General features: G+C 41.7%; 1 protein-coding gene across 5 annotated transcripts in view; it reads left to right on the top strand.

Annotated features, from left to right (window-relative positions):
• LOC142660301 (transmembrane protein 272-like) overlaps window positions 1–20,587 on the top strand; it is a 108,202-nt gene that overhangs the window by 54,800 nt on the left and 32,815 nt on the right. For 3 of the 5 annotated variants that reach the window (XM_075836898.1, XM_075836896.1, XM_075836895.1), the window contains 3 exons: window positions 2,676–2,735; window positions 2,857–3,033; window positions 9,539–9,693. In XM_075836898.1, the coding sequence (XP_075693013.1) occupies window positions 2,676–2,735; window positions 2,857–3,033; window positions 9,539–9,693 (392 nt within the window). Of the gene's footprint in view, window positions 1–2,675; window positions 2,736–2,856; window positions 3,034–9,538; window positions 9,694–11,937; window positions 12,073–20,587 lie in introns of all 5 variants that reach the window. The other 2 variants (XR_012850455.1, XM_075836899.1) reach the window with 2 other exon arrangements.

The following is a 20,587-nucleotide window of genomic DNA, read 5'->3' as shown; positions in this document are numbered from 1 at the left end:
CTCTTTGGTATGTGCTTGCACTTACTGTACTGAGTAAGGTACTTGTATCACCATTCAATGTTCTAGTTCAATGTCACTAACTTTGTCTTTTGAGCACTGCACAGCCTTCTACTGCTCTTATACAAGAGGGTGCTCCTCTAATAACGGAGTCTAGTTGTGTTAAGTAGTAGCCCAAGTGTCTCTGTTTTCCCCCATGGTGTTGGGTCAACACCCCTTGTGCATGTCCCTAGTGTTCATGACAGAAAAGTGTGAAGCGAAGTTGTAATTGGGAATTCCTAGCGCTGGTGCTGCCAGCACAGCTTTCTTTAGCTGTTTGAAGCAGCTTTCAGTTTCATCAGTCATTTTGAAAGGTCCTCCCTTGTGTCATAAATAGGCTGCGTCAGGGACGAAGCTGAAGGAATCCACTCGTGGCAATATCCCGTCAAACCTAGGAAGGTGCGCAATTCCCTAACAGTCTGTTTTACTTTAGCAAGTGCCTCCTTCCTCTCAGGTGTTTATATGCTTCATCTGGGAAGAGATTCAGTGACCTAGAAAGGTAACTTTTGGTTGTGCAACCTGCAACTTTTTTTTTTTTCCTCTGGATACTTTGCATCCCTCTTGGTGTAGAAAGAGGAGTAGTGATCATTTGTCCTTTTAGACGTGTGTCCCTGTCCACTAAACATAGTAGCAAGTCATCCACATGTTGCGGTAACTGAGTGTTAAAGCGCTCTCGGTGCCAGGACAGGAAAACTGAAGCCATAGCTTCAGAAAAAGCGGAGGGCGATTTAGTTCCTTCTTGCGGCAACTTAGTCCAGCAATACTGCTTGTTCTCATGAGTGAATGCAAACAGCATTTGACTGTCCTTGTTTTATTGGCACCGAAAAGAATGTATCCGCCATGTCAATCACTGGAAAACATTTGGCATTCTAAGGTATTTTGTTTAGTAGTGTGTGGATTTTGAACCATTGGAGTGTCAATCACTGTGTTTTGTTTTTTTTTTTTTGTTTTTTTTAACTTCTCAGAGATCATGCACCATTCGGTAAGCGGATGAGAGTCCGGGTGGGGTATTTTTGTTTACTGGGAATAGCGGGCTGTAATTGCTGCACCTTGCTCCTTACTTGAATTTGCTTTGTCTGTATTTTATCTTTTTTTCTTGCAAAAATAGTATTAACCCCCTTGACGCATTAGAACGACACTGTATGTTTTGGTGCGGGGGTTGAAGTATGGAGCGAGCTGAGCCTACTCTATACGCTGCAGGTGTCCGCTGTGTATTACATCTGAAACCTCACACTAACATCCAGGAACATAAAGGAACAATGATGCTGGCTGTTTAACCACTTAGATGCCGCATTCAATAGCGTCCGCGGCATCTAAGCCATTAGAAAGAGAGGACGGCCCCATCCATTAGGCAATCGGCACCCACGCCAGGCGATCTTGGGGTGTCGATGGTTGTTATGGCAGACCGGGGGCAAAAAGAAGGCCCCCAGGTCTGCCTTCTCTCTGCTCCTGTTAAGCTCTGCCTCTGGGGCCAGTAAAAGTTACAATACACTGTGATATATTAGTACTGCAGTGTATTATACCAGCGAACTGATGATCCTCTAGGGGGACTAACACATATTTTTTTTTACAAATAGGTTGTTTTTTTTATTTAAAAAAAATATATTAAAAGCTCAAAAAAAACAATTTTTCTTCTAAAGTAATGTAAGAACTGTTAAAATAAACAAGCAAAATTGATATCGCCGCATCCATAAATCCGAATTATTACAATATAACATTATTTTACTTCACTTACAGCGCCGTAAAAAATACTTCAAACGCCAAAATTGCTGTTTTTTGGTCACCTTATCTAAAAAAAACAAAACAAAAAAAAACAGATCACAAAATGGTGGCAATAAAAATTGTACCTCATCCCACAAAAAATAATCCCTCATACTGCTCAAATATAAAAGTCATGGCTCTCAGAATATGGTGATATAAAACATATATATTATTTTTTTAACAAACATTTTTTTCTTTGTAAAAGCAGCAAAACACAAAAAGAACTACCGTATTTTGCGGACTATAGGATGCACCTCACTAGAAGACGCACCCAGGTTTTATACCACAGAAAATAGGAAAAGTGTTTTCATATTTTACTACTTTTACAAAGAAAAAACATCCCTCTGCTCCAGGACGTGCCGGCACGTCATTGGTCGGGAAGGGGTTAAGGAAGAGGTCAGCGCAGCCGGGCCCTTTGACTGCTGACTATAAGACTCCGGGACTTTTAGCATTATTTATTCATGCTAAAAAGGGCGTCTTGCAGTCCAAAAAATACAGTATATAATTTTGGTATCGCCATAATCATATTGACCAGCAGAATAAAGTTTAATTTGAAGTTTTTACCGCAAGGTAACAGATTTAAAAACGAAACCCAAAAAACGATCGAGAAATCATTTTTTTCCATTTTTCCACCCCACAAAGATTTTCAGTTTCCGATTACATTATATGGTACTTTAAAAAGAGCCAAAAGAAACTACAACTCCTCCTGCAAAAACTTAGAATTCACACCGCTCCAGTGACGAAAAAATAATAAAAAAAGTGTTGCCATTTGGAAGACAAGGAGTGAAAAGCTAAAAAAATCGATAATGGCTGTGGCGCCATGGGATTAAGCAACTTTGTGAAATGTTTAGTTATAGATATTTTGTGTTTTATTTCAGGCTCGCAGATATTGACTTTATTGCTCTGGACCGTGCTCAGCCTTGCCATGGTTATAATCGGTAAGCTGAACAGGACCGTTAGTTGAGCATATCGATATATCCGTATTTCTCATTATTGATTATGAATATGAATCTTGACTGTAAATATCTATTTTTTTTTTTTTTTTTTTTTTACCTACAGGATCCATGCATGTTGACAACTGTCCAGTTGAGCCTAAAATCCCAATCTACTTGATTGTGGCTGGGGTATTTCACTTATTGAGCTTTATACTTATCCCACTGAAGATGGTTGCGGAAAAATTGGCGTATTCCATAGAGAGTCTTCTGGGTATTTTCTCCTTTTGCTGGTTTATTGCAGGTATAACTCTTTTTCAACACAAATAGTCTACAAGACCTAATTACAGTCTAAATTTGTTTGGTTTTATATTAAAAATTACGATTTCCTGTTAAAATGATGTGTAATCCTATATGGTGAGATGTCGCTTCTTTTAAAGGGATTGTCCGGTTTAGAAATCACATTTTCTATTTCACGATATTATCCCCTAAAGGTCTTTTCTTAAATTTTGGGTGACAAACTGTAAAAAGAATAAAAATGAGAAAATGGATGGCATTTTTAAGGCCTTATGCACATGGCAGTACTTTGACTATGTACAACCTCTGAGTTCTACGGAGCCATTATAGGGTACCCAAAACTGTGTACTGTATCTCTGTATGCCTTTGCATACAAACACATGCTCCACAAGGTTATGTATTACAGAGGTATTCTCCCTTAAAAGCATTGCTTCTAGTGGAGAATATCTCATAAAGTGGTCTGTCAGTGAAAATGACCAAGCACTAAAATGCCAAGCACTAGCCCTGTATGGCTAGTGCTTGATTTACCGTGATAGATTTTAGCCTCATCATTACTGCACCTTGGTAAAACCACATGTACAACTCTCTGCTGCACCAAGTCAGCCCAGATTAAATGGTCAATTGAGCATTCAATCTATGGGAGAAAGCCTCCATAAGACAGTGACTTATGGAGCACCATATTGTGGAGCACCTACAGCTATGTAATACGAACCATAGAAACTTCATGTGCTGCAGTACAGTCTCGGTGCATGTAGTTCTGCCATATTCATAACACCTTAGGGTGAGTAGTAAACCTCGACCGCCCCTCCGTCAGGTTAACTGCTTTAGTATAGGTAATTTTGTATGTTCACACCACATTTATACCCCAAGTCAAACATACCTTTTTTTTTTTAGAGAGAGAAAGTATGCAGCAAAAAAAGGGATGCAACTGTATTCTACTCATATATACTTTTTTATGCATCTGGCAAACATATAATAAAAGGTATACAGGTGTATTCGTTTAACGTATATGTTTTTTTACTTGTAGGGTGATTTTTCATCACATTGATCCAGATCCGCACTGTGCAAACATGTACCAATACATTTGGATCTGTCTAGTTTATAAAGTACAGTATATAAAAGAGGTATCCCAACATCATCCAGAAGCTGTCAAAAGGGCATATTTTTCACAAACGCCTGAACAATAGAAACCTCTGGGTCAAAATATAGTTGCAGTCCTCTCAACTTTCAAGTATTGCAAAGAGGGACAACCAATGCGTAGCGGCACATTTTTTCTTTTTAAGCCACGCCTCTAACCCCGCCAAATACCAATCATGCTCCCATAGTGCCTCTCCACAGTATAATGCCAACATAGAAGCCTCCACACAGTATAATACCCCATAGTATCTCCCACACAGTATAATGTCAAATAGATGCCTCCCACACAGTATAATGCCAAATAGATGCCCCCATACAGTATATTGCCTTCAGAGTTCCACCATGTAGTATAATGCCCACATAGATGCCCCATACAGTATAATGCCCACACAAATTCCCCCATACAGTGTAATGCCCCCTTAGCTGCCACCATACAGTATATTGCCCCATACAGTAAAATGCCCTCTTAGCTGCCCCATACAGTATAATGTTCCTATTGCTGCCCCATACTGTATAATGCCCCATAGCTGCCCCCTTGGCTTTCCCCATAACGCTAGTGTCCACATAGTGCCACAGTGACCATGTAGATAGTGCCAGTGTGTCCCCCCCTGTAGATAGTACCACCCCCTCTTGAAGATAGTGCCACCCCCTCTGTAGATAGTGCCATTGGGGCTCCCTCTAGAAGCAGAATCCCCAGCCACGCTGTGGCCAGGGATTCCGCTCCAGAAAGAGCCCCTGACGTCACTGCCCATATATGGATAGTGACGGCAGGGGCTTCCACCAGAAGTATAATCCCCGGCCAGAGCGTCTGCAATGCTCTGGTGGTTCCAGGAGTAGCCCCTGATGTCACTGCCCATATATGTATAGTGATGACAGGGGCTCCTCCTGGAGCAGAATCCCCAGTCAGTGGGTCGGCACTGCTCTGGCCAGGGCTTCCGCCCCAGGAGTAGCCCCTGATATCACTGTCCATATATGAATAGTGACGCCAGGGGCTTCTCCAGGAGTGTAAACCCCATCCAAAGCAATGACCAAGGCATCCGCTCCTTGGGACGCAGATACAGTTGTCACTGGGACATAACACCGGCCGCACGGAATCTAGGGCTGTCACGGTGAATCCGGGGTGGTTGGGAGGTAAAGTTATATAGTTAGAAAAAAGACAAATGTCCATCAAGTTTAACCAAGGGGTGGGAGAAAGGGAAGGGATGAAACAAGAATTCTACACATTGACATAGGAGCTGATATTTTTTAGTTCTAGGAAATGATCTAAGCCTTTTTCAATGCCATCTGCTGTTCCTGCTGTGACCAGCTCCTGTGGTAGACTATTCCATAGATTCACAGTTCTCAAAGTAAAGAAGGCTTATCACCTCTGGGGATTGAACCTGTTTTTCTCCAGATGGAGGGAATGCCTCCTTGTCTTTTGAGGGGATTTTACATAGAACAGGTTTTTACTAGATCTCCTGTATGGGCTGGGCCATTCATATATTTATATAAGTTAATCCTGTCGTGTCCCCCCCCCCCCCCTTAGTCATCTCTTTTGAAGGCTAAATAGGTTTTTAAGCGTAACTAAACGTTCGATCAACTTTTTATTTTCTAGCAGCATGTGTAATGTAAATATATTTTGTAATATACTTTATTAATGAATTTGGGCTCCTTTTTGTGTTATATGTGTTTTTAAATGGCCATGTATTTCTCCTGTTGCTAGCAGGAATCCGTACACCATTTGAATGTATCAGTGTACGGATTCTTCTGCCTAGGAGTACGGGTGGGTGGTGGCTCCATCCTGACGTCAGATGTGCACGCCCCCATCGTGACGTCAGGAAGGTCTCTGCCTCTATACACTACACCGTTCTCTTTAGTGTAACCTGCAGCAGCAGAGCGCATGGAAGAGTCTGTGATGAGCCCTGCTACTGTCCGGACTATAGTGTGTGTGAGAGGCGCTCCAGTAGCAGAAGCGCAGGTCTAGCGGTGGCTCCCTGTCCCCTCGTCCCCCTGTCCACTGTACTATGACCGGCAGTAGCAGAGCGCAGGGATGACAATGACCGCTCTGCTACTGTTCGGACTATAGTGTGTGTGAGAGGCGCTCCAGTAGCCGAAGCGCAGGTGTAGCGCACCAAAAATAGGCATGCTGCAGATTGTAAAATCTGCAGCTTGTCAATTTATGCGCGGACAAAACTGCAACGTGTACATGAGATTTTAAAAATCTCATCATCTAAAATGCTACTGTATTACGCAGACTATTTTTATAGTGTGTGTGTGTATGTATATACTGTATACAGTGCTGTACACTGCTGTCCTTATAGTATATACTGTATAGTGTATACAGAGCTATCTTTATAGTATATATACTGTACTGACCATATTGTACCTCATAGTGTATGGCTGAAGTGAGAGCAGGCAGGAAATAAAATGCAGGAATATGGAGGCAGAGGGGGATGCTGGAAGATGTGAGATCTGGGAGAGAAGGTATTTATCCGAGTTCTATCAGATACTTTATAAAACCAACTTTAGATACTTGCCATTGGTAGAGTAGAGAAGATGTGTCTGATATGGTAAATCCAAGATGTCAGATGCAAAAGACGACTGTGCTGCAAAAGGACCTTTTGGTTTTCCTTATTGGCTGGCTATTTAGGTGCATGATGGGAACTATGGGCAGATTGAATATTGCATACAGTACTGGCAAACATCACACACAGTAAGACACGCCCCTAGCAACTGTCCAGAATCCGGAAGTGTGAGAAAATAGATGTGGACGGTTTCACAAGAAAAAAAGCTGCAAAAAAGGTGCTTTGTAATGTATTCACATAGATGGACATAATAGCAGTTTAAGCTCTTCCCGACATCCGCCGTGTGTATATATACGGCGCTGTCGGGGGTGTTCCCGCAAGCCCCAGTACAGTTACATCGCAGTGATAGTGCGGTCTCAGAAGCAGAGCTGGCACCATCACCGCGTGGTGACAGCTGTATTATACAGCTGGCACCCTCCTGTAACTGTCAGGACCAGAGCTATTCTCCGATCCGGCTGATTAACCCCTCAGCATCTGATGGGTTTTAACCCGACCGTCATCCCAGCGACGCAATCGCTGGGTTGCTATGGTAATCGGAGGCCAATAATGGCATCCGAGTCTGCCTTGTACAGGAGCCTGCGGCGTGACCTCATAGGCTTGCTGTCAGTGAATAACTGACAGCGCTAATACACTGCACTACGTATGTAGTGCAGTGTATTAGAGAAGCGATCGGGGCATCAGGCCCTCAAGTGCCCTAGTGGGACAAGTCAAAAAAGTTAATAAAAAGGAGGGGATCATTCCTTCAGTTTCAGGGCCCAAGTATTTAGGAACTAGGAAAGGGAAGGGACATAGCACATCCGCTGGAAGCGAGGGTGCCCGTATTATACCAGCGCAAAACTTTCCCAGCAATATTTCCCAAACTACGAAGGTGAAAAAGTCCCCAAAAGGTACAGAGTGTTAAAAAAGGGGAGTGAGAGAAATCTGTTTATCAGTGTGACATCGGCCTGTGCATAACAGATCACTTCACAACGTAACACACATCTATGGATAATTGTATTATTTACCCAATTATTATACCCTCTTATTATGCCCTGATGTACTCCACACAGATTACATATACCCCCACATTATAATCTGAAATACCAGCAAAACCCCAAACAGAACTACTACTACAAGCAAAATCCATGCTCAAAATGGCGATCTTTCCCTTCTTAGCCCTACAGTGTGCCCAAACAGCAATTTATGTCCAGAAGTAAGGCATTACCATACCCCGGGAGAACCCGCTTAAAGAGGCTCTGTCACCAGATTTTGCAACCCCTATCTGCTATTGCAGCAGATAGGCGCTGCAATGTAGATTACAGTAACGTTTTTATTTTAAAAAAACGAGCATTTTTGGCCAAGTTATGACCATTTTTGTAGTTATGCAAATGAGGCTTGCAAAAGTCCAAGTGGGTGTGTTTAAAAGTACAAGTCCAAGTGGGTGTGTATTATGTGCGTACATCGGGGCGTTTTTAATACTTTTACTAGCTGGGCACTCTGATGAGAAGTAACATCCTCTTCTCTTCAGAACGCCCAGCTTGTGACAGTGCAGATCTGTGACGTCACTCACAGGTCCTGCATCGTGACGGCCACATCGGCACCAGAGGCTACAGCTGATTCTGCAGCAGCATCAGCGTTTGCAGGTAAGTCGATCTTACCTGCAAACGCTGATGCTACTTTCGTTTAATTCCTGCGAAATGTCTAAAGGGTTAAGAAACTTTCTAAATGCTGTTTTGAATACTTTGAGGGGTGCAGTTTTTAAAAATGGGGTGACATATATTGGGGATTTCTAATATCTAAGGACCTCAAAGCCACTTCGGAACTGAACTGGCCCCTGTAAAAATAGCCTTTTGAAATTTTCTTGAAAATGTGAGAAATTGCTGCTAAAGTTTTAAGCCTTGTAACGTCCTAGAAAAATAAAAGGATGTTCAAAAAACGATGCCAAACTAAAGTAGACATATGGGGGATGTTCATTCGCAACAATTTTGTGTGGTATAACTGCCTGTCTTACAAGCAGATACATTTAAATTGAGAAAAATGCTTTGCAATTTTTCGCTATATTTTGGTGTTTTTCACAATTAAATACTGAATGTATCGAGCAAATTTTGACAGTAACAATCTCTGAATCACTTGGATGCAAGGTACAAGCATTCCGGAGTTATTACCACATAAAGTGAAACATGTCAGATTTGAAAAATGAGCCTCTGTCGGGAAGGTCAAAAGAGGCCAAAGAGGGAAGGGGTTAAATATTTTATTTTTTTTTGCAAAAGTTTAGCTATGCTTTAATTATTTTAATCTTTACTCATAACTTAGATTCTCCATCCCCCTTATCAGTTTAGTTTCTCATCTTTTATTTTTTTTCCAATTCCAGGGCATCCTTTCTATGAACTGGAGCCCAGAACTGCATATTCTAGATGAGGCCTCACTAATGCTTTGTAAAGTGGTAATATTACATCCCTGACCCGCGAGTCCATGCCTCTTTTAATACACGACAATATCTTGCTGGCCTTTGAAGCAGCTGATTGACATTGCATGCTGTTATTTAGTCTATGATCTACAAGTACACCCAGATCCTTCTCAACAAGTGAATCTGTTACGCTTACTGGTCTTTAAATACCCGAGGAAGAGCTAGAGCCCTTTTTGAAATATACGTCTTTATGTTTTATTTTGGCATACAAATGTATACGTCTGACAAAGACCAAGAGTAAGGTTTAACAGCGGCTGATTTGTATTTATTTGATGGTTTTCTTCTGAGCATTTTTATAAATGGCCATGCAATTTATGTTTCTCCCACAAATCTATTTTTGCCTTTTTTTTTTTTTTTTCTTGCAGGTAGTGTCTGGGTTTTTGGAGTCTACCAGGATAATCCAAGACGCTGTAATGATCTTGTTTACAAATTTGCATTTGGAATCCTGATCTTCGAGTATATCTTTTTAGCTTTCCTTGTTGCTGTTATCTGCTTATTCACATGCTGTGCTGGTTTCCTGGTAAGTAGTAAATGAGTATTTTTAATCTGTAGAAAATCATCATATATACAGTTTCCAGTTTCCTTGTACACATGCCTTCACCCGGCCTTATTGATGGTCTGTACTTTTCATTCCAAAAAACATAAGTGAATCCTTTCAAAGGAAAACAAATTTTTTTGCTGCATAAAGCATCTTTATGCTTTTTATTGGTGTTTTCGATTTCTTATTTTATTTTTATTTTTTTCTTGCCCAGAAATGCAGCAGCCTGATGCTACGTTAACCCTTTCAGGAGCAGACTAATTTTAGCTTTCATGCTTTTGTTTTTTCCTCCCCGACCTTCAAAAAGTCAGAACTCTCTTTTTTTTTTTTTTTTTCTTTACAAGTTTTACTTTTTAATGGTACTATTTAATATTATGTGTGATGTACTGGGAAGCTAGAAAAAAATTCAGAATGGGGAGGAATTGGGGAAAAAACAGCAGTTCCTCGATTTTCTTATGGGTTTCTTTTTTATGATGTTCAATGTATGGTGAAAATTTACACACTACCTTTATTCTGCGGGTCAGTATGATCACGGTGATACCAAATTTTATATTGTTTTTGTTATGTTTTAGTACCTTTCAAACATTTTTTTTAAAGAGACAAAAAATCTTTTTTCATGGCCATATTGTGACCTCTGTAACTTTTTTTTTTTTTTTTTTTTTATATATGTGTTTGTACAGAGCTGTGTATGGTGTGTTTTGTATGTGGAAAGATTTAGTTTTTATTAATACCATTTGGGGGAATTTTGACATTTCGATCACCTTTTATAAAAATTTTTGTGGGGGTTGAAGTGGCAAAAAACTCTTATTCAGCCATTTTCAGGTCTCAATCGCAATCTTCCTATAGCAGGTCTGGGAGCGTTCAGAAGGCTCCTAGCTGCTCTAGAAGTACACCGGCTCCCGCGATCGGCCTTACGCGAAAGTAGCAGTATAAACCCCTCAGATGCCAGTGGTCACATCTGACACCGGCATCTGAGAGGTTAAATGCTTGCGATTTTTTTTTTTTTTTCTGATCGCAAGCATTGCTGCTGGGTACCTGCTCTGCAACACAGCAGAGACCCAGCTGCTATGGCACCCGCTCTGCTTCTGAGCGGGAGCCATTTTTAAAAACCGTTTCCCAGCGTAAATGGGCATATTAACGACGGGAAAGCGTTAAAGTCTATAGTTACTTAGGAGAAATATATCCAACATATAGAAGAATAGACGGCACAACACTCACCGCTTTCAAAAGGTTCCTTTATTCTATGTAGAGGCAGGCATAACGCGGGAGATGAGTCCGTTGGCCTACAATCGTTTCACGTCCTCCAGACGGTTTATCAAGGCATCCTTGATAAAGCATCTGGAGGACGTGAAGCGGTCGTAGGCCAACTGCCACCTCTCCTGCGTTATGCCTGCCTCTACATAGAATAAAGGAACCTTTTGAAAGCGGTGAGTGTCGTGCAGTCTATTCTTCTATATGTTGGATATATGCTTATGCCTTCCTTTTACACGCACTGAGCACCACTGAACAAAGGCTATCGAACCACAAGTCCCAGCAAGCACATGTACCTGAGACGCCACAAGTGAAGGTAGTGCCAACAATTTCTCTCTACATGTTGCACATTACTTAGGAGAAAGCCTACATACACAGCATGTTGATATGGGTTTTCTTAGCACATTTAGGGCATGTTCACACGTGGCTAATTTGCTGTGGAATTCCGCTGCATACGATCCACAGTGGAAATCCGCAGCAGACTTTTTTTTGCAGTAGTTTCTATACCTTCTTTGGTAACTTAGTGCAGACATTGTGGGAAAACTCGTTGCGGAAAATAGGCCTCGGTGCGGAATTTTCATGCGGACGTGTTGCAGAATTTCCCCATTGAGTTCAATGGAGTTTAAAAAATCTGCAATGAAATCCGTAGACGTAATGTGTGTTGCGGATTTGCTGCGTTTTGCTTTGCAGAATTCTTTGCAGGAACAAGAAATTACATCATTCTTTGGTGGAAGAGAAAACTCCATTTTCGGCTTCCAGGCTTGAAGGAAGACACACAATAGAAATGGAATGATATAGGAGAACGGATATGGAAGTCTCCAGTCTTATTAATCTTGTAAGTAACAATATATGTTTTTGTCATATTTTCACTACTGGTTAAGTTTGTATGATGTCTGAATACCAGCATCTGCAGTATTAAATAAAAATTAGTCTAAAGTTAAATTTTAAACTTCTATATGTATATTTGTCTTTTAGTTGCATAACTGCCCAGAATGGAGGGACACATCATGTCCATGATACGGTGACCGTAACACAAAGGATAAAGCCTGGACCTACGTGTGTTGCAGTCGGCACTCAGACTGGGATGATATGGTCGAAAGAGAGCATTGGGTGATTATTTTTATTTTTCAAACTAACATTATATTTATGTTGCACAGAGTTTTACATTGCGCTACATTTTTTTTTATTACAATAATGTGCAGTGTTCAATTTTTTTAAATATATATTTTTTAAATCATATTATATAAATATATTTTTGTAAAACCAATTCATCCAGCATGACGTACATTTATATCATGTAAAGGCTTAAAGGTGTATTTGTATTATTCAGCTTTATGGAATATCCACAAGAAAGGGTACAAATGTACAATGATGTTGGTTCCAGGGCCGGCCTTAGTGGTGTGCGACCCGTGCCATTGCACAGGGCGCATCACTCCAGCAGGTGGAAGGGGGTGCTGCGCTGGCTCTCCTCCCCTTCTTGTTTCAGAAGCGCCCCGGGCCCGGCGACTCAGCAGCTGCTTTCCGGCGGCGCCGCTGTGGCTGCTACAGCGGTAGCGACACCACTATAGCAGAACAGGGAGGTATCTCCTTGCTCTGCAATGTACTAGGGCCACTGTAGCTCCCTGAAGGCGCAGGAATCCCCCCTGTGGCTGGGGATTCCGATCCTGGAGCGCTCCACTTGATGTTTCTGTCCATATACACTACCGTTCAAAAGTTTGGGGTCACCCAGACAATTTTGTGTTTTCCATGAAAACTCACACTTATATTTATCAAATGAGTTGCAAAATGACTAGAAAATATAGTCAAAACATTGACAAGGTTAGAAATAATGATTTTTATTTGAAATAATAATTTTCTCCTTCAAACTTTGCTTTCGTCAAAGAATGCTCCATTTGCAGCAATTACAGCATTGCAGACCTTTGGCATTCTAGCTGTTAATTTGCTGAGGTAATCGGGATAAATTTCACCCCATGCTTCCAGGAGCCCCTCCCACAAGTTGGATTGGCTTGATGGGCACTTCTTGCGTACCATACGGTCAAACTGCTCCCACAACAGCTCTATGGGGTTGAGATCTGGTGACTGCGCTGGCCACTCCATTACAGATAGAATACCAGCTGCCTGCTTCTTCCCTAAACAGTTCTTGCATAATTTGGAGGTGTGCTTTGGGTCATTGTCCTGTTGTAGGATGAAATTGGCTCCAATCAAGCGCTGTCCACAGGTATGGCATGGCGTTGCAAAATGGAGTGATGGCCTTCCTTATTCAAAATCCCTTATACCTTGTACAAATCTCCCACTTTACCAGAACCAAAGCAACCTCAGACCATCACATTACCTCCACCATGCTTGACAGATGGCGTCAGGCACTCTTCCAGCATCTTTTCAGTTGTTCTGCGTCTCACAAATGTTCTTCTGTGTGATCCAAACACCTCAAACTTCGATTCGTCTGTCCATAACACTTTTTTCCAATCTTCATCTGTCCAATGTCTGTGTGCTTTTGCCCATATTAATCTGTTCCTTTTATTAGCCAGTCCTAGATATGGCTTTTTCTTTGCCACTCTGCCCTGAAGGCCAGCATCCCAGAGTCGCCTCTTTACTGTAGATGTTGACACTGGCGTTTTGCGGGTACTATTTAATGAAGCAGCCAGTTGAGGACCTGTGAGGCGTCTATTTCTCAAACTAGAGACTCTAATGTACTTGTCTTGTTGCTCAGTTGTGCAGCGGGGCCTCCCACTTCTCTTTCTACTCTGGTTAGAGCCTGTCAATTTCTCGCATGGAATAGCCTTCATTTCTAAGAACAAGAATAGACTGTCGAGTTTCACATGAAAGCTCTCTCTTTCTAGCCATTTTGAGAGTTTAATCGAACCCACAAATGTAATGCTCCAGATTCTCAACTAGCTCAAAGGAAAGTCAGTTTTATAGCTCCTCTAAACAGCAAATCTGTTTACAGCGGTGCTAACATAATTGCACAAGGCTTTAAGTGTTTTCTAATCATCCATTAGCCTTCTAACACAGTTAGCAAACACAATGTTCCATTAGAACACTGGAGTGATGGTTGCTGGAAATGGGCCTCTATACACCTATGTAGATATTGCATTAAAAACCAGAAGTTTGCAGCTAGAATAGTCATTTAGCACATTAACAATGTATAGAGTGTATTTCTGATTAATTTAATGTTATCTTCATTGCAAAAATAAGGACATTTCTAAGGCCTCATTCCCACGACAGGGTTTCCCGGCCGGGTGCCGGCCGTTCATAAATCGGCCGGCACCCGGCTGCATTAGGAATAATAGACCCCTAATGGGGCTATTCACACAACCGATTTTTTGACGTCCGGGAAAACCGGCTGTCAAAAAATAGGACATGCTCTATCTTCGGCCGGGTACCCGGCCGCCCGGCTCCCATAGAAGTCTATGGGGCCGGGTAATACACGGCCATCACCGGGATGTGTCCCGAGTGATGGCCGGGTTTTCCGGCGCTTGCGCTCTATCTCCTCACAGCGCAGAGTGCATGTGAGGAGGAGGAGTTGATGCGCTGGCTGCCTTCCCCTGCTTGTTTTAAAAGCGCCCTGGCCCGGCGACACCTTCGATGGCGCCGCTAGCAGCTGCTGCTACTACTGTAGCGACGCCACTATAGCAGAGCGGGGAGGTAACTCCCCGCTCTGCTATGTGCTAGCCGCACTTTAGCTCCTTGAAGGAGCGGAATCCCCGTGTATTCGGGGATTCCGCTCCTGCACAGAGCGCTTGATGTCTCTGTCCATATCTGGGCAGTGACATCAGGGGAAACTCCTGAAGCGGAATCCCCGAACACATGGGGATTCCCCTTCAGGAGTTGCCGCTGATGTCACTGTCCAGATCTGTCCGGCCCGGCACGGATGCAAAACTTTATGCAAACCGGCCGGGCAAAATGGCCGATTTTACCGGCCGGCACTCGGGCTCGGGCGGGACCCGGTCGTGTGAATCCCGCCTTAGTGACCCTAAACTTTTGAACGGTAGTGTATATATAAAATATATGGCCTCAACATATAATATATGGCCTATCGTGAAGATAGGCCATATATAATATTATTATACTTATGGGGGCACTAAAGGGGCATTATACTTCGTGAGGGCACTGTATAGGGCATTATACTTTTTTATCGGACATTGTGTTTTATGATGGCAGTGTGGTGCCATCTATCCTAAGGCCGGCCCCGGTTGGTGCCACCTTTGGAATCCCCACTTATGTCTGTAGCGGCTCCCCCTGACACTTGTCATCTTCTGCAGTTGTTGCTAGGCTCTCACCAATGATCTGAGTTTGCTGGTTTTCTTGCAAACAGACAAGCGTTTTATAATTAATTTTTTCTCGTACCATACATAAATGTTAATGTGATGGTAGTAAACATAAATGCCATTTGGCCACTGCATTTATCAAAAAACACGCCCAGCTACTAAATCCATAACATCAGCCAAGCGTCACCGTATGTGTACGGAACTCATATGTGGGTGTTCCAGAGGTGCCCAATGCATCTGTTTGACATTTATGGCCTACCCTGTGGCTAGGCCATAAACCACTGAGATGCGAATAAACCTTTCACTAAAGCCTCCATTAAGTTCATGGAAATTGTGAAGAAATATAAGCTGTGCCTTCACAATCACCATCAGGAGTCTGGTGAGTGACTTATGCCCTCTTACTGTCATTTTCAGTGTCCGAAACCTCTGATCCTGCACCTTAGTGCTCATGCAGATGACAATGTTTTTGTTGAGTGTGCTATCCGCATTTTGTGGATACTTAGCTCTGAAACTTCTTGAAAATACAATCACGTGGCTTTCCTATGGGTACGGAACACAAAATACGGATGACACACGGAAAGAAAACAGCCTTAACGGGTTGTCAAGTTCCAAAAAATAGATGGCCTACCCCACCAATCAGATATTCATGGCCTATCGTGAGGATAGGCAGTCTTTTTTTTTTTTTTTTGGTAGTGATCAACCACTTTAACCCCTTCCTTACTATTGTCGTATGGATACGTCATGGAAAGCCAGTGCTGTAATGGCGGGGACCAAAACTAGCTTAGATGCCTGCCATTAACCCTTTAAATACAGCGGTCAAAACCGATCGCTGCATTTAAGGAGTTTGTATCTCATCGGCACCCCAGCAATTAAATTGCCGGGGTTCCGGTGGCTGCAATGGCAACCGAAGGCCTAATACTGACCTCCCGTTCTGCCTAGCACGGAAGCCGGAGGCGGGGCCTGAAAGATGAGCTGAGCCGGGGTCATCAGCGGTGGATGTCAGCTATATGTTACAGCTGACATCCACCTGTAACGGCAGGAACCGGAGCTAGCTCCGATCCCTGCCATTAGCCCCTTAGATGCAGCAAATCGCTGCATCTTAGAGGTTGCTATCAGATCGGCAGCTCTGCACTTCAATTGCAGGGCAGCAGACTGCTGCTATGGCAACAGGAGGCCTAACAATGGCTTCCTGCTCTGCCATTACGGAAGCCGATTAGGCCCCGCCCAGAGACTAAGCCTAATCTGGTTTCTGTCAGTGAATGACTGACAGATCTAATACATTGTACTACATAGGTAGTGCAATGTATTAGAAAAAAAAAATCATACAGTTGGACCTTCAAGTCCCCTAGTGCGACTTAAAAAAGTGAAAAAAAAGTTTTAAAACATGTAATAAAAGTTTCAAGTAATAAAATAAAACACAATCGCCCTTTTTACTTATCAAGTCCTTTATTATAGAAAAAAAGAAAGAAACCATACATATTTGGTATAGTCGCGACAGTAACAGCCTGAACTATAAAAATGTTAGTTATTCCATACTGTGAACGGCGTAAAAAAAAAAAAACGTAAAAAAACGTACCAGAATTTCTGGTTTTTTGACACTTTGCCCTACAAATATTGGAATAAAAAGTGATCATAAAGTTGCATGAATCCAAAAATGGTACCTATAAAAACTATTGCTCGTCTCGCAAAGAACAAGCCCTCATACAGCTCCGTCGATGAAAAAATTAAAACGTTATGGTTCCCACAGCTTGGCGACAGAAAAAATATATTTTTACAAAAGTAATTTTATTGTGCAAAAAGTTGTAAAACATAAAAAGTGCTATAAATGAGATATCGCCAGAATCAGACTGACCCGCAGAATAAAGCTAACATGTAATTTTATAACGCATGGTGAACGTTGTATGAAAAAAAACCTAAAGAACTATTCCAGAATTGCAGTTTTTTGGTCAACTGGCCTCCCAGAAAATAGGATAAAAAGTGATTAAAAAGTTGCATGTACCCCAAAATGGTACCAATAAAAACTACAGCTTGTCCCGCCAAAAAACAGCCCACAAAAAACAGCCCACAAAGTCTATGAAAAAATTAAATTAGTTCAAATACATGAGGAAATAAAAAATATGCAGTTGTGCAGACCCGAGGGGAAGATTTCTTCTGTTTCAAGGCGCTAAAATTAGGGAACCAGGAAGGGTAGGGCTCAAACATATCTGCTGAAAGCAAGGTTGCCCATATTATACCAGGACAACACTTCCCAGCAAAATTGCCCAAACTGCAAAGGTGCGTAGTGTGGACCAAAAGGGGGATAAGGAAGGACATTTATCAGTGCGATCCTGGCCTGTGAAGAAAGGATTTCTTCACAGAGTAACAAATATCTATGGATTATTATTTTTATTTTTTTTACCCCATTATTATACCACCTGACTCTGCCCAGCTTACATGTACCCCCACATTATAAACTGAAATACCAGTAAGACTCCAAACAAAACTACTACCAAGCAAAATACACGCTCCAAAAGCCAAATGGCGCTCCCACCCATCTGAGATCTACAGCTTGCCCAAACAGCAGTTTACTTCCACATATATGGCATTGCCATACCCGGGAGAACCCTTTTAACAATTTTTGGGGTTTGTTTTTCCAGTGGCACAAGCTGGGCACAACATATTTGCCACTGAAATGGCATATCTAGAGATAAATTGAAATTCTTACTTTGCACCCACCATCCGCAACGCAATCATTTATGAAAAAGACCTGTGGGGTGAAAATGGTCACTACACCCCTTAATAAATGCCTTGGGGGGTTCAGTTTCCAAACTGGGGTCACGTCTCAGTTTTTTTTTTATTACTTCACATCAGAGCCTCTGCAATTGTGAACCAATACTTTTGTAAATCGCCTCTAATTAGACCTCCATTTTGCATGGTACTCCTTCACTCCTGAGCCCTGTCAAATGTCCAGGCAAAAGATTTGGGCCGCATGTAGGGTGATTCTAAAACCGGGAAACACAGCATAATAATTGCAGAGCGGACTTGTTTTGGTGGCACAAGCTAGGGACCACATATTTGCGTATTCAATTTTCACTCTGCAACATCGAGTGCACACTAATTTCTGCAAAACACCTGCGGGGTTGACATGCTCACTACGCCCCTAGATGAATACCTTGAGGGGTGTAGTTTCCAAAATGGGGTCACTTCTGGGGTTTCCACTGCTTTGGTTCCACAGGGTCTTTGCAAATGGGACATAGCGCCCAGAAGCCAATCCAGCAAAATCTGCACGCCAAATGCCACTTCTTCCCTTCTAGGCCTTACTGTGTGCCCAAACAGCAGTTTATGACCACAAATGGGGTATTGCCATAATCGGGAGAAATTTGCTTTACAAATGTTGAGGTCCTTTTTGTTGAGAAAATGAAAAATTTTGAGCTAAAGCTACGTCTTATTGAAGAAAAGGGATTGTTTTTTATTTTCACTGCCCAATTCTAATTCTATGAAACACCTGTGGGGTCAAAATGCTCACTATACCTCTAGATAATTTCCAAAATGGGGTCACTTCTGGGGGGTTTCCACTGTTTTGTCCCCTCAGGGACTTTGCAAATTCGACATTGCCTCCGCAAACCATTCCTGCTAAATTTGAGCACCACAAGCCAAATGACGCTCTTTCTCTTCTAAGCCCTGCCGTGTCTCCAAACAGCCGTTTATGACCACATCTGGGGTATTTTTGTACTCGGCAGAAATTGCTTTACAAATGCTGTGGTGCTTTTTCCCCTTTTAGTCCTTGTGGAAAAGAGAAAAAACTAGCTAAATCTACATTTTCTTTTGAAAAAATGTAGATTTAAATTTTCACGGCCTATAAACCTGTCGGGTCAAAATGCTCACTATACCCCTAGATAATTTATTTGAGGGGTGCAGTTTCCCAAATTGGGTCACATTTGAGGGATTTCCACTGTTTTGGTACCGCAAGAGCCCTTCAAACCTGACATGGTGCCTAAAATATATTTTAATAAAACGGCGGCCCCAAAATCTACTAGGTGCTCCTTTGCTTCTGAGGTCGGTGCTTCAGTCCATTAGTACGCTAGGAGGGCCACATGTGGGATATTTCCAGTACTGCAGAACTGGAGCAATAAATATTGAGTTGCATTTCTCTGGTAAAACTTTCTGTGTTACAAAAAAAAATGGATTAAAAATGAATTTCTGCAAAAAAAAAAAATGAAATTTGTACATTTTACCTCTACTTTGCTTTAATTCCTGTGAAACGTCTAAAGGGTAAAGAAACTTTCTAAATGCTGGTTTGAACACTTTGAGGAGTGATGTTTTTAAAAATGGGTGACTTATTGGGAGTTTCTAATATAGAAGGCCCTCAAAGCCACTTCACATCTGAACTGGCCCCTGTAAAAATAGCCTTTTCAAATTTTCTTGAAAATGTGAGAAATTGCTGCTAAAGTTCTAAGCCTTGTAACATCCTAGAAAAATAAAAGAATGTTCAAAAAACTATGTTAATCTAAAGCAGACATATTGGGGAGGTTAATTAGCAACAATTTTGTGTGGTATAACTGCCTCTCTTACAAGCAAATCTATTTAAATTTAGAGAAATGCAATTTTTCACAAAATTTTGGTGTTTTTCACATTTAAATACTAAATGTATTGAGCAAATTTTTCTAGTAACATAAAGTCCAATGTGTCACGAGAAAACATTCTTAGAATTGCTTGGATAGGTAAAAGCATTTTGAAGTTATTACCACATAAAGTGAAACATGCCAGGTTTGAAAAAAGAGGCTCTGTCAGGAAGGTCAAAAGTGGCCAAAGAGGGAAGGGGTTAAACGTGCCCAAATACCAAAATTTTAAATGTGGCCTCAGGTGTGATTTATGTTACATTTTTTGGTAACCGATGGTCGAATAGTGCAAGATCGTTTTTGAAAGCAAATCTCTAAGCAATCAAAAAGTGGTTAGTCTCCATCCAAGCAACAGAAAATTGCCCACTTTGAGGAGCTGCAGTTTCTGATCCCAAGAGCCCATGGATACAAGACAAAAAGAATTGAGGAAGCACTCCAGTTAGTGAATAAAGCAAAAGGTGTGTTTATTCACCCCAACAGCGAAGTTTCGTTCTGACTCGCTGGGATCTTTCTGAGGCTGCAGTCCATCACGATGGCAGAATCTGATATATTAGTATTGCAGTATATTGTACCAGCGATCTAACGATCGGTGGTTCAAGTCCCCTAGGGGGACTAATAAAATGTGTAAAAAGTAGTGATATAAAGTTTTTAGTAGTGCAAAAAAAAAAGTTAAAGAAACAAGCTTTTCCCATTTTTCCTCTAAAGTAATGTAAAAAACAAACAAAGTAAACATAATTGGTATTTTTCGGTCGGTAAAAG

This window comes from Rhinoderma darwinii, chromosome 9, assembly GCF_050947455.1.
Source record: "Rhinoderma darwinii isolate aRhiDar2 chromosome 9, aRhiDar2.hap1, whole genome shotgun sequence".
Lineage (NCBI taxonomy): Eukaryota > Metazoa > Chordata > Amphibia > Anura > Rhinodermatidae > Rhinoderma > Rhinoderma darwinii.
Note: the sequence above shows the minus strand (reverse complement) of the source record. Positions and strands in the feature narration are given on the sequence as shown.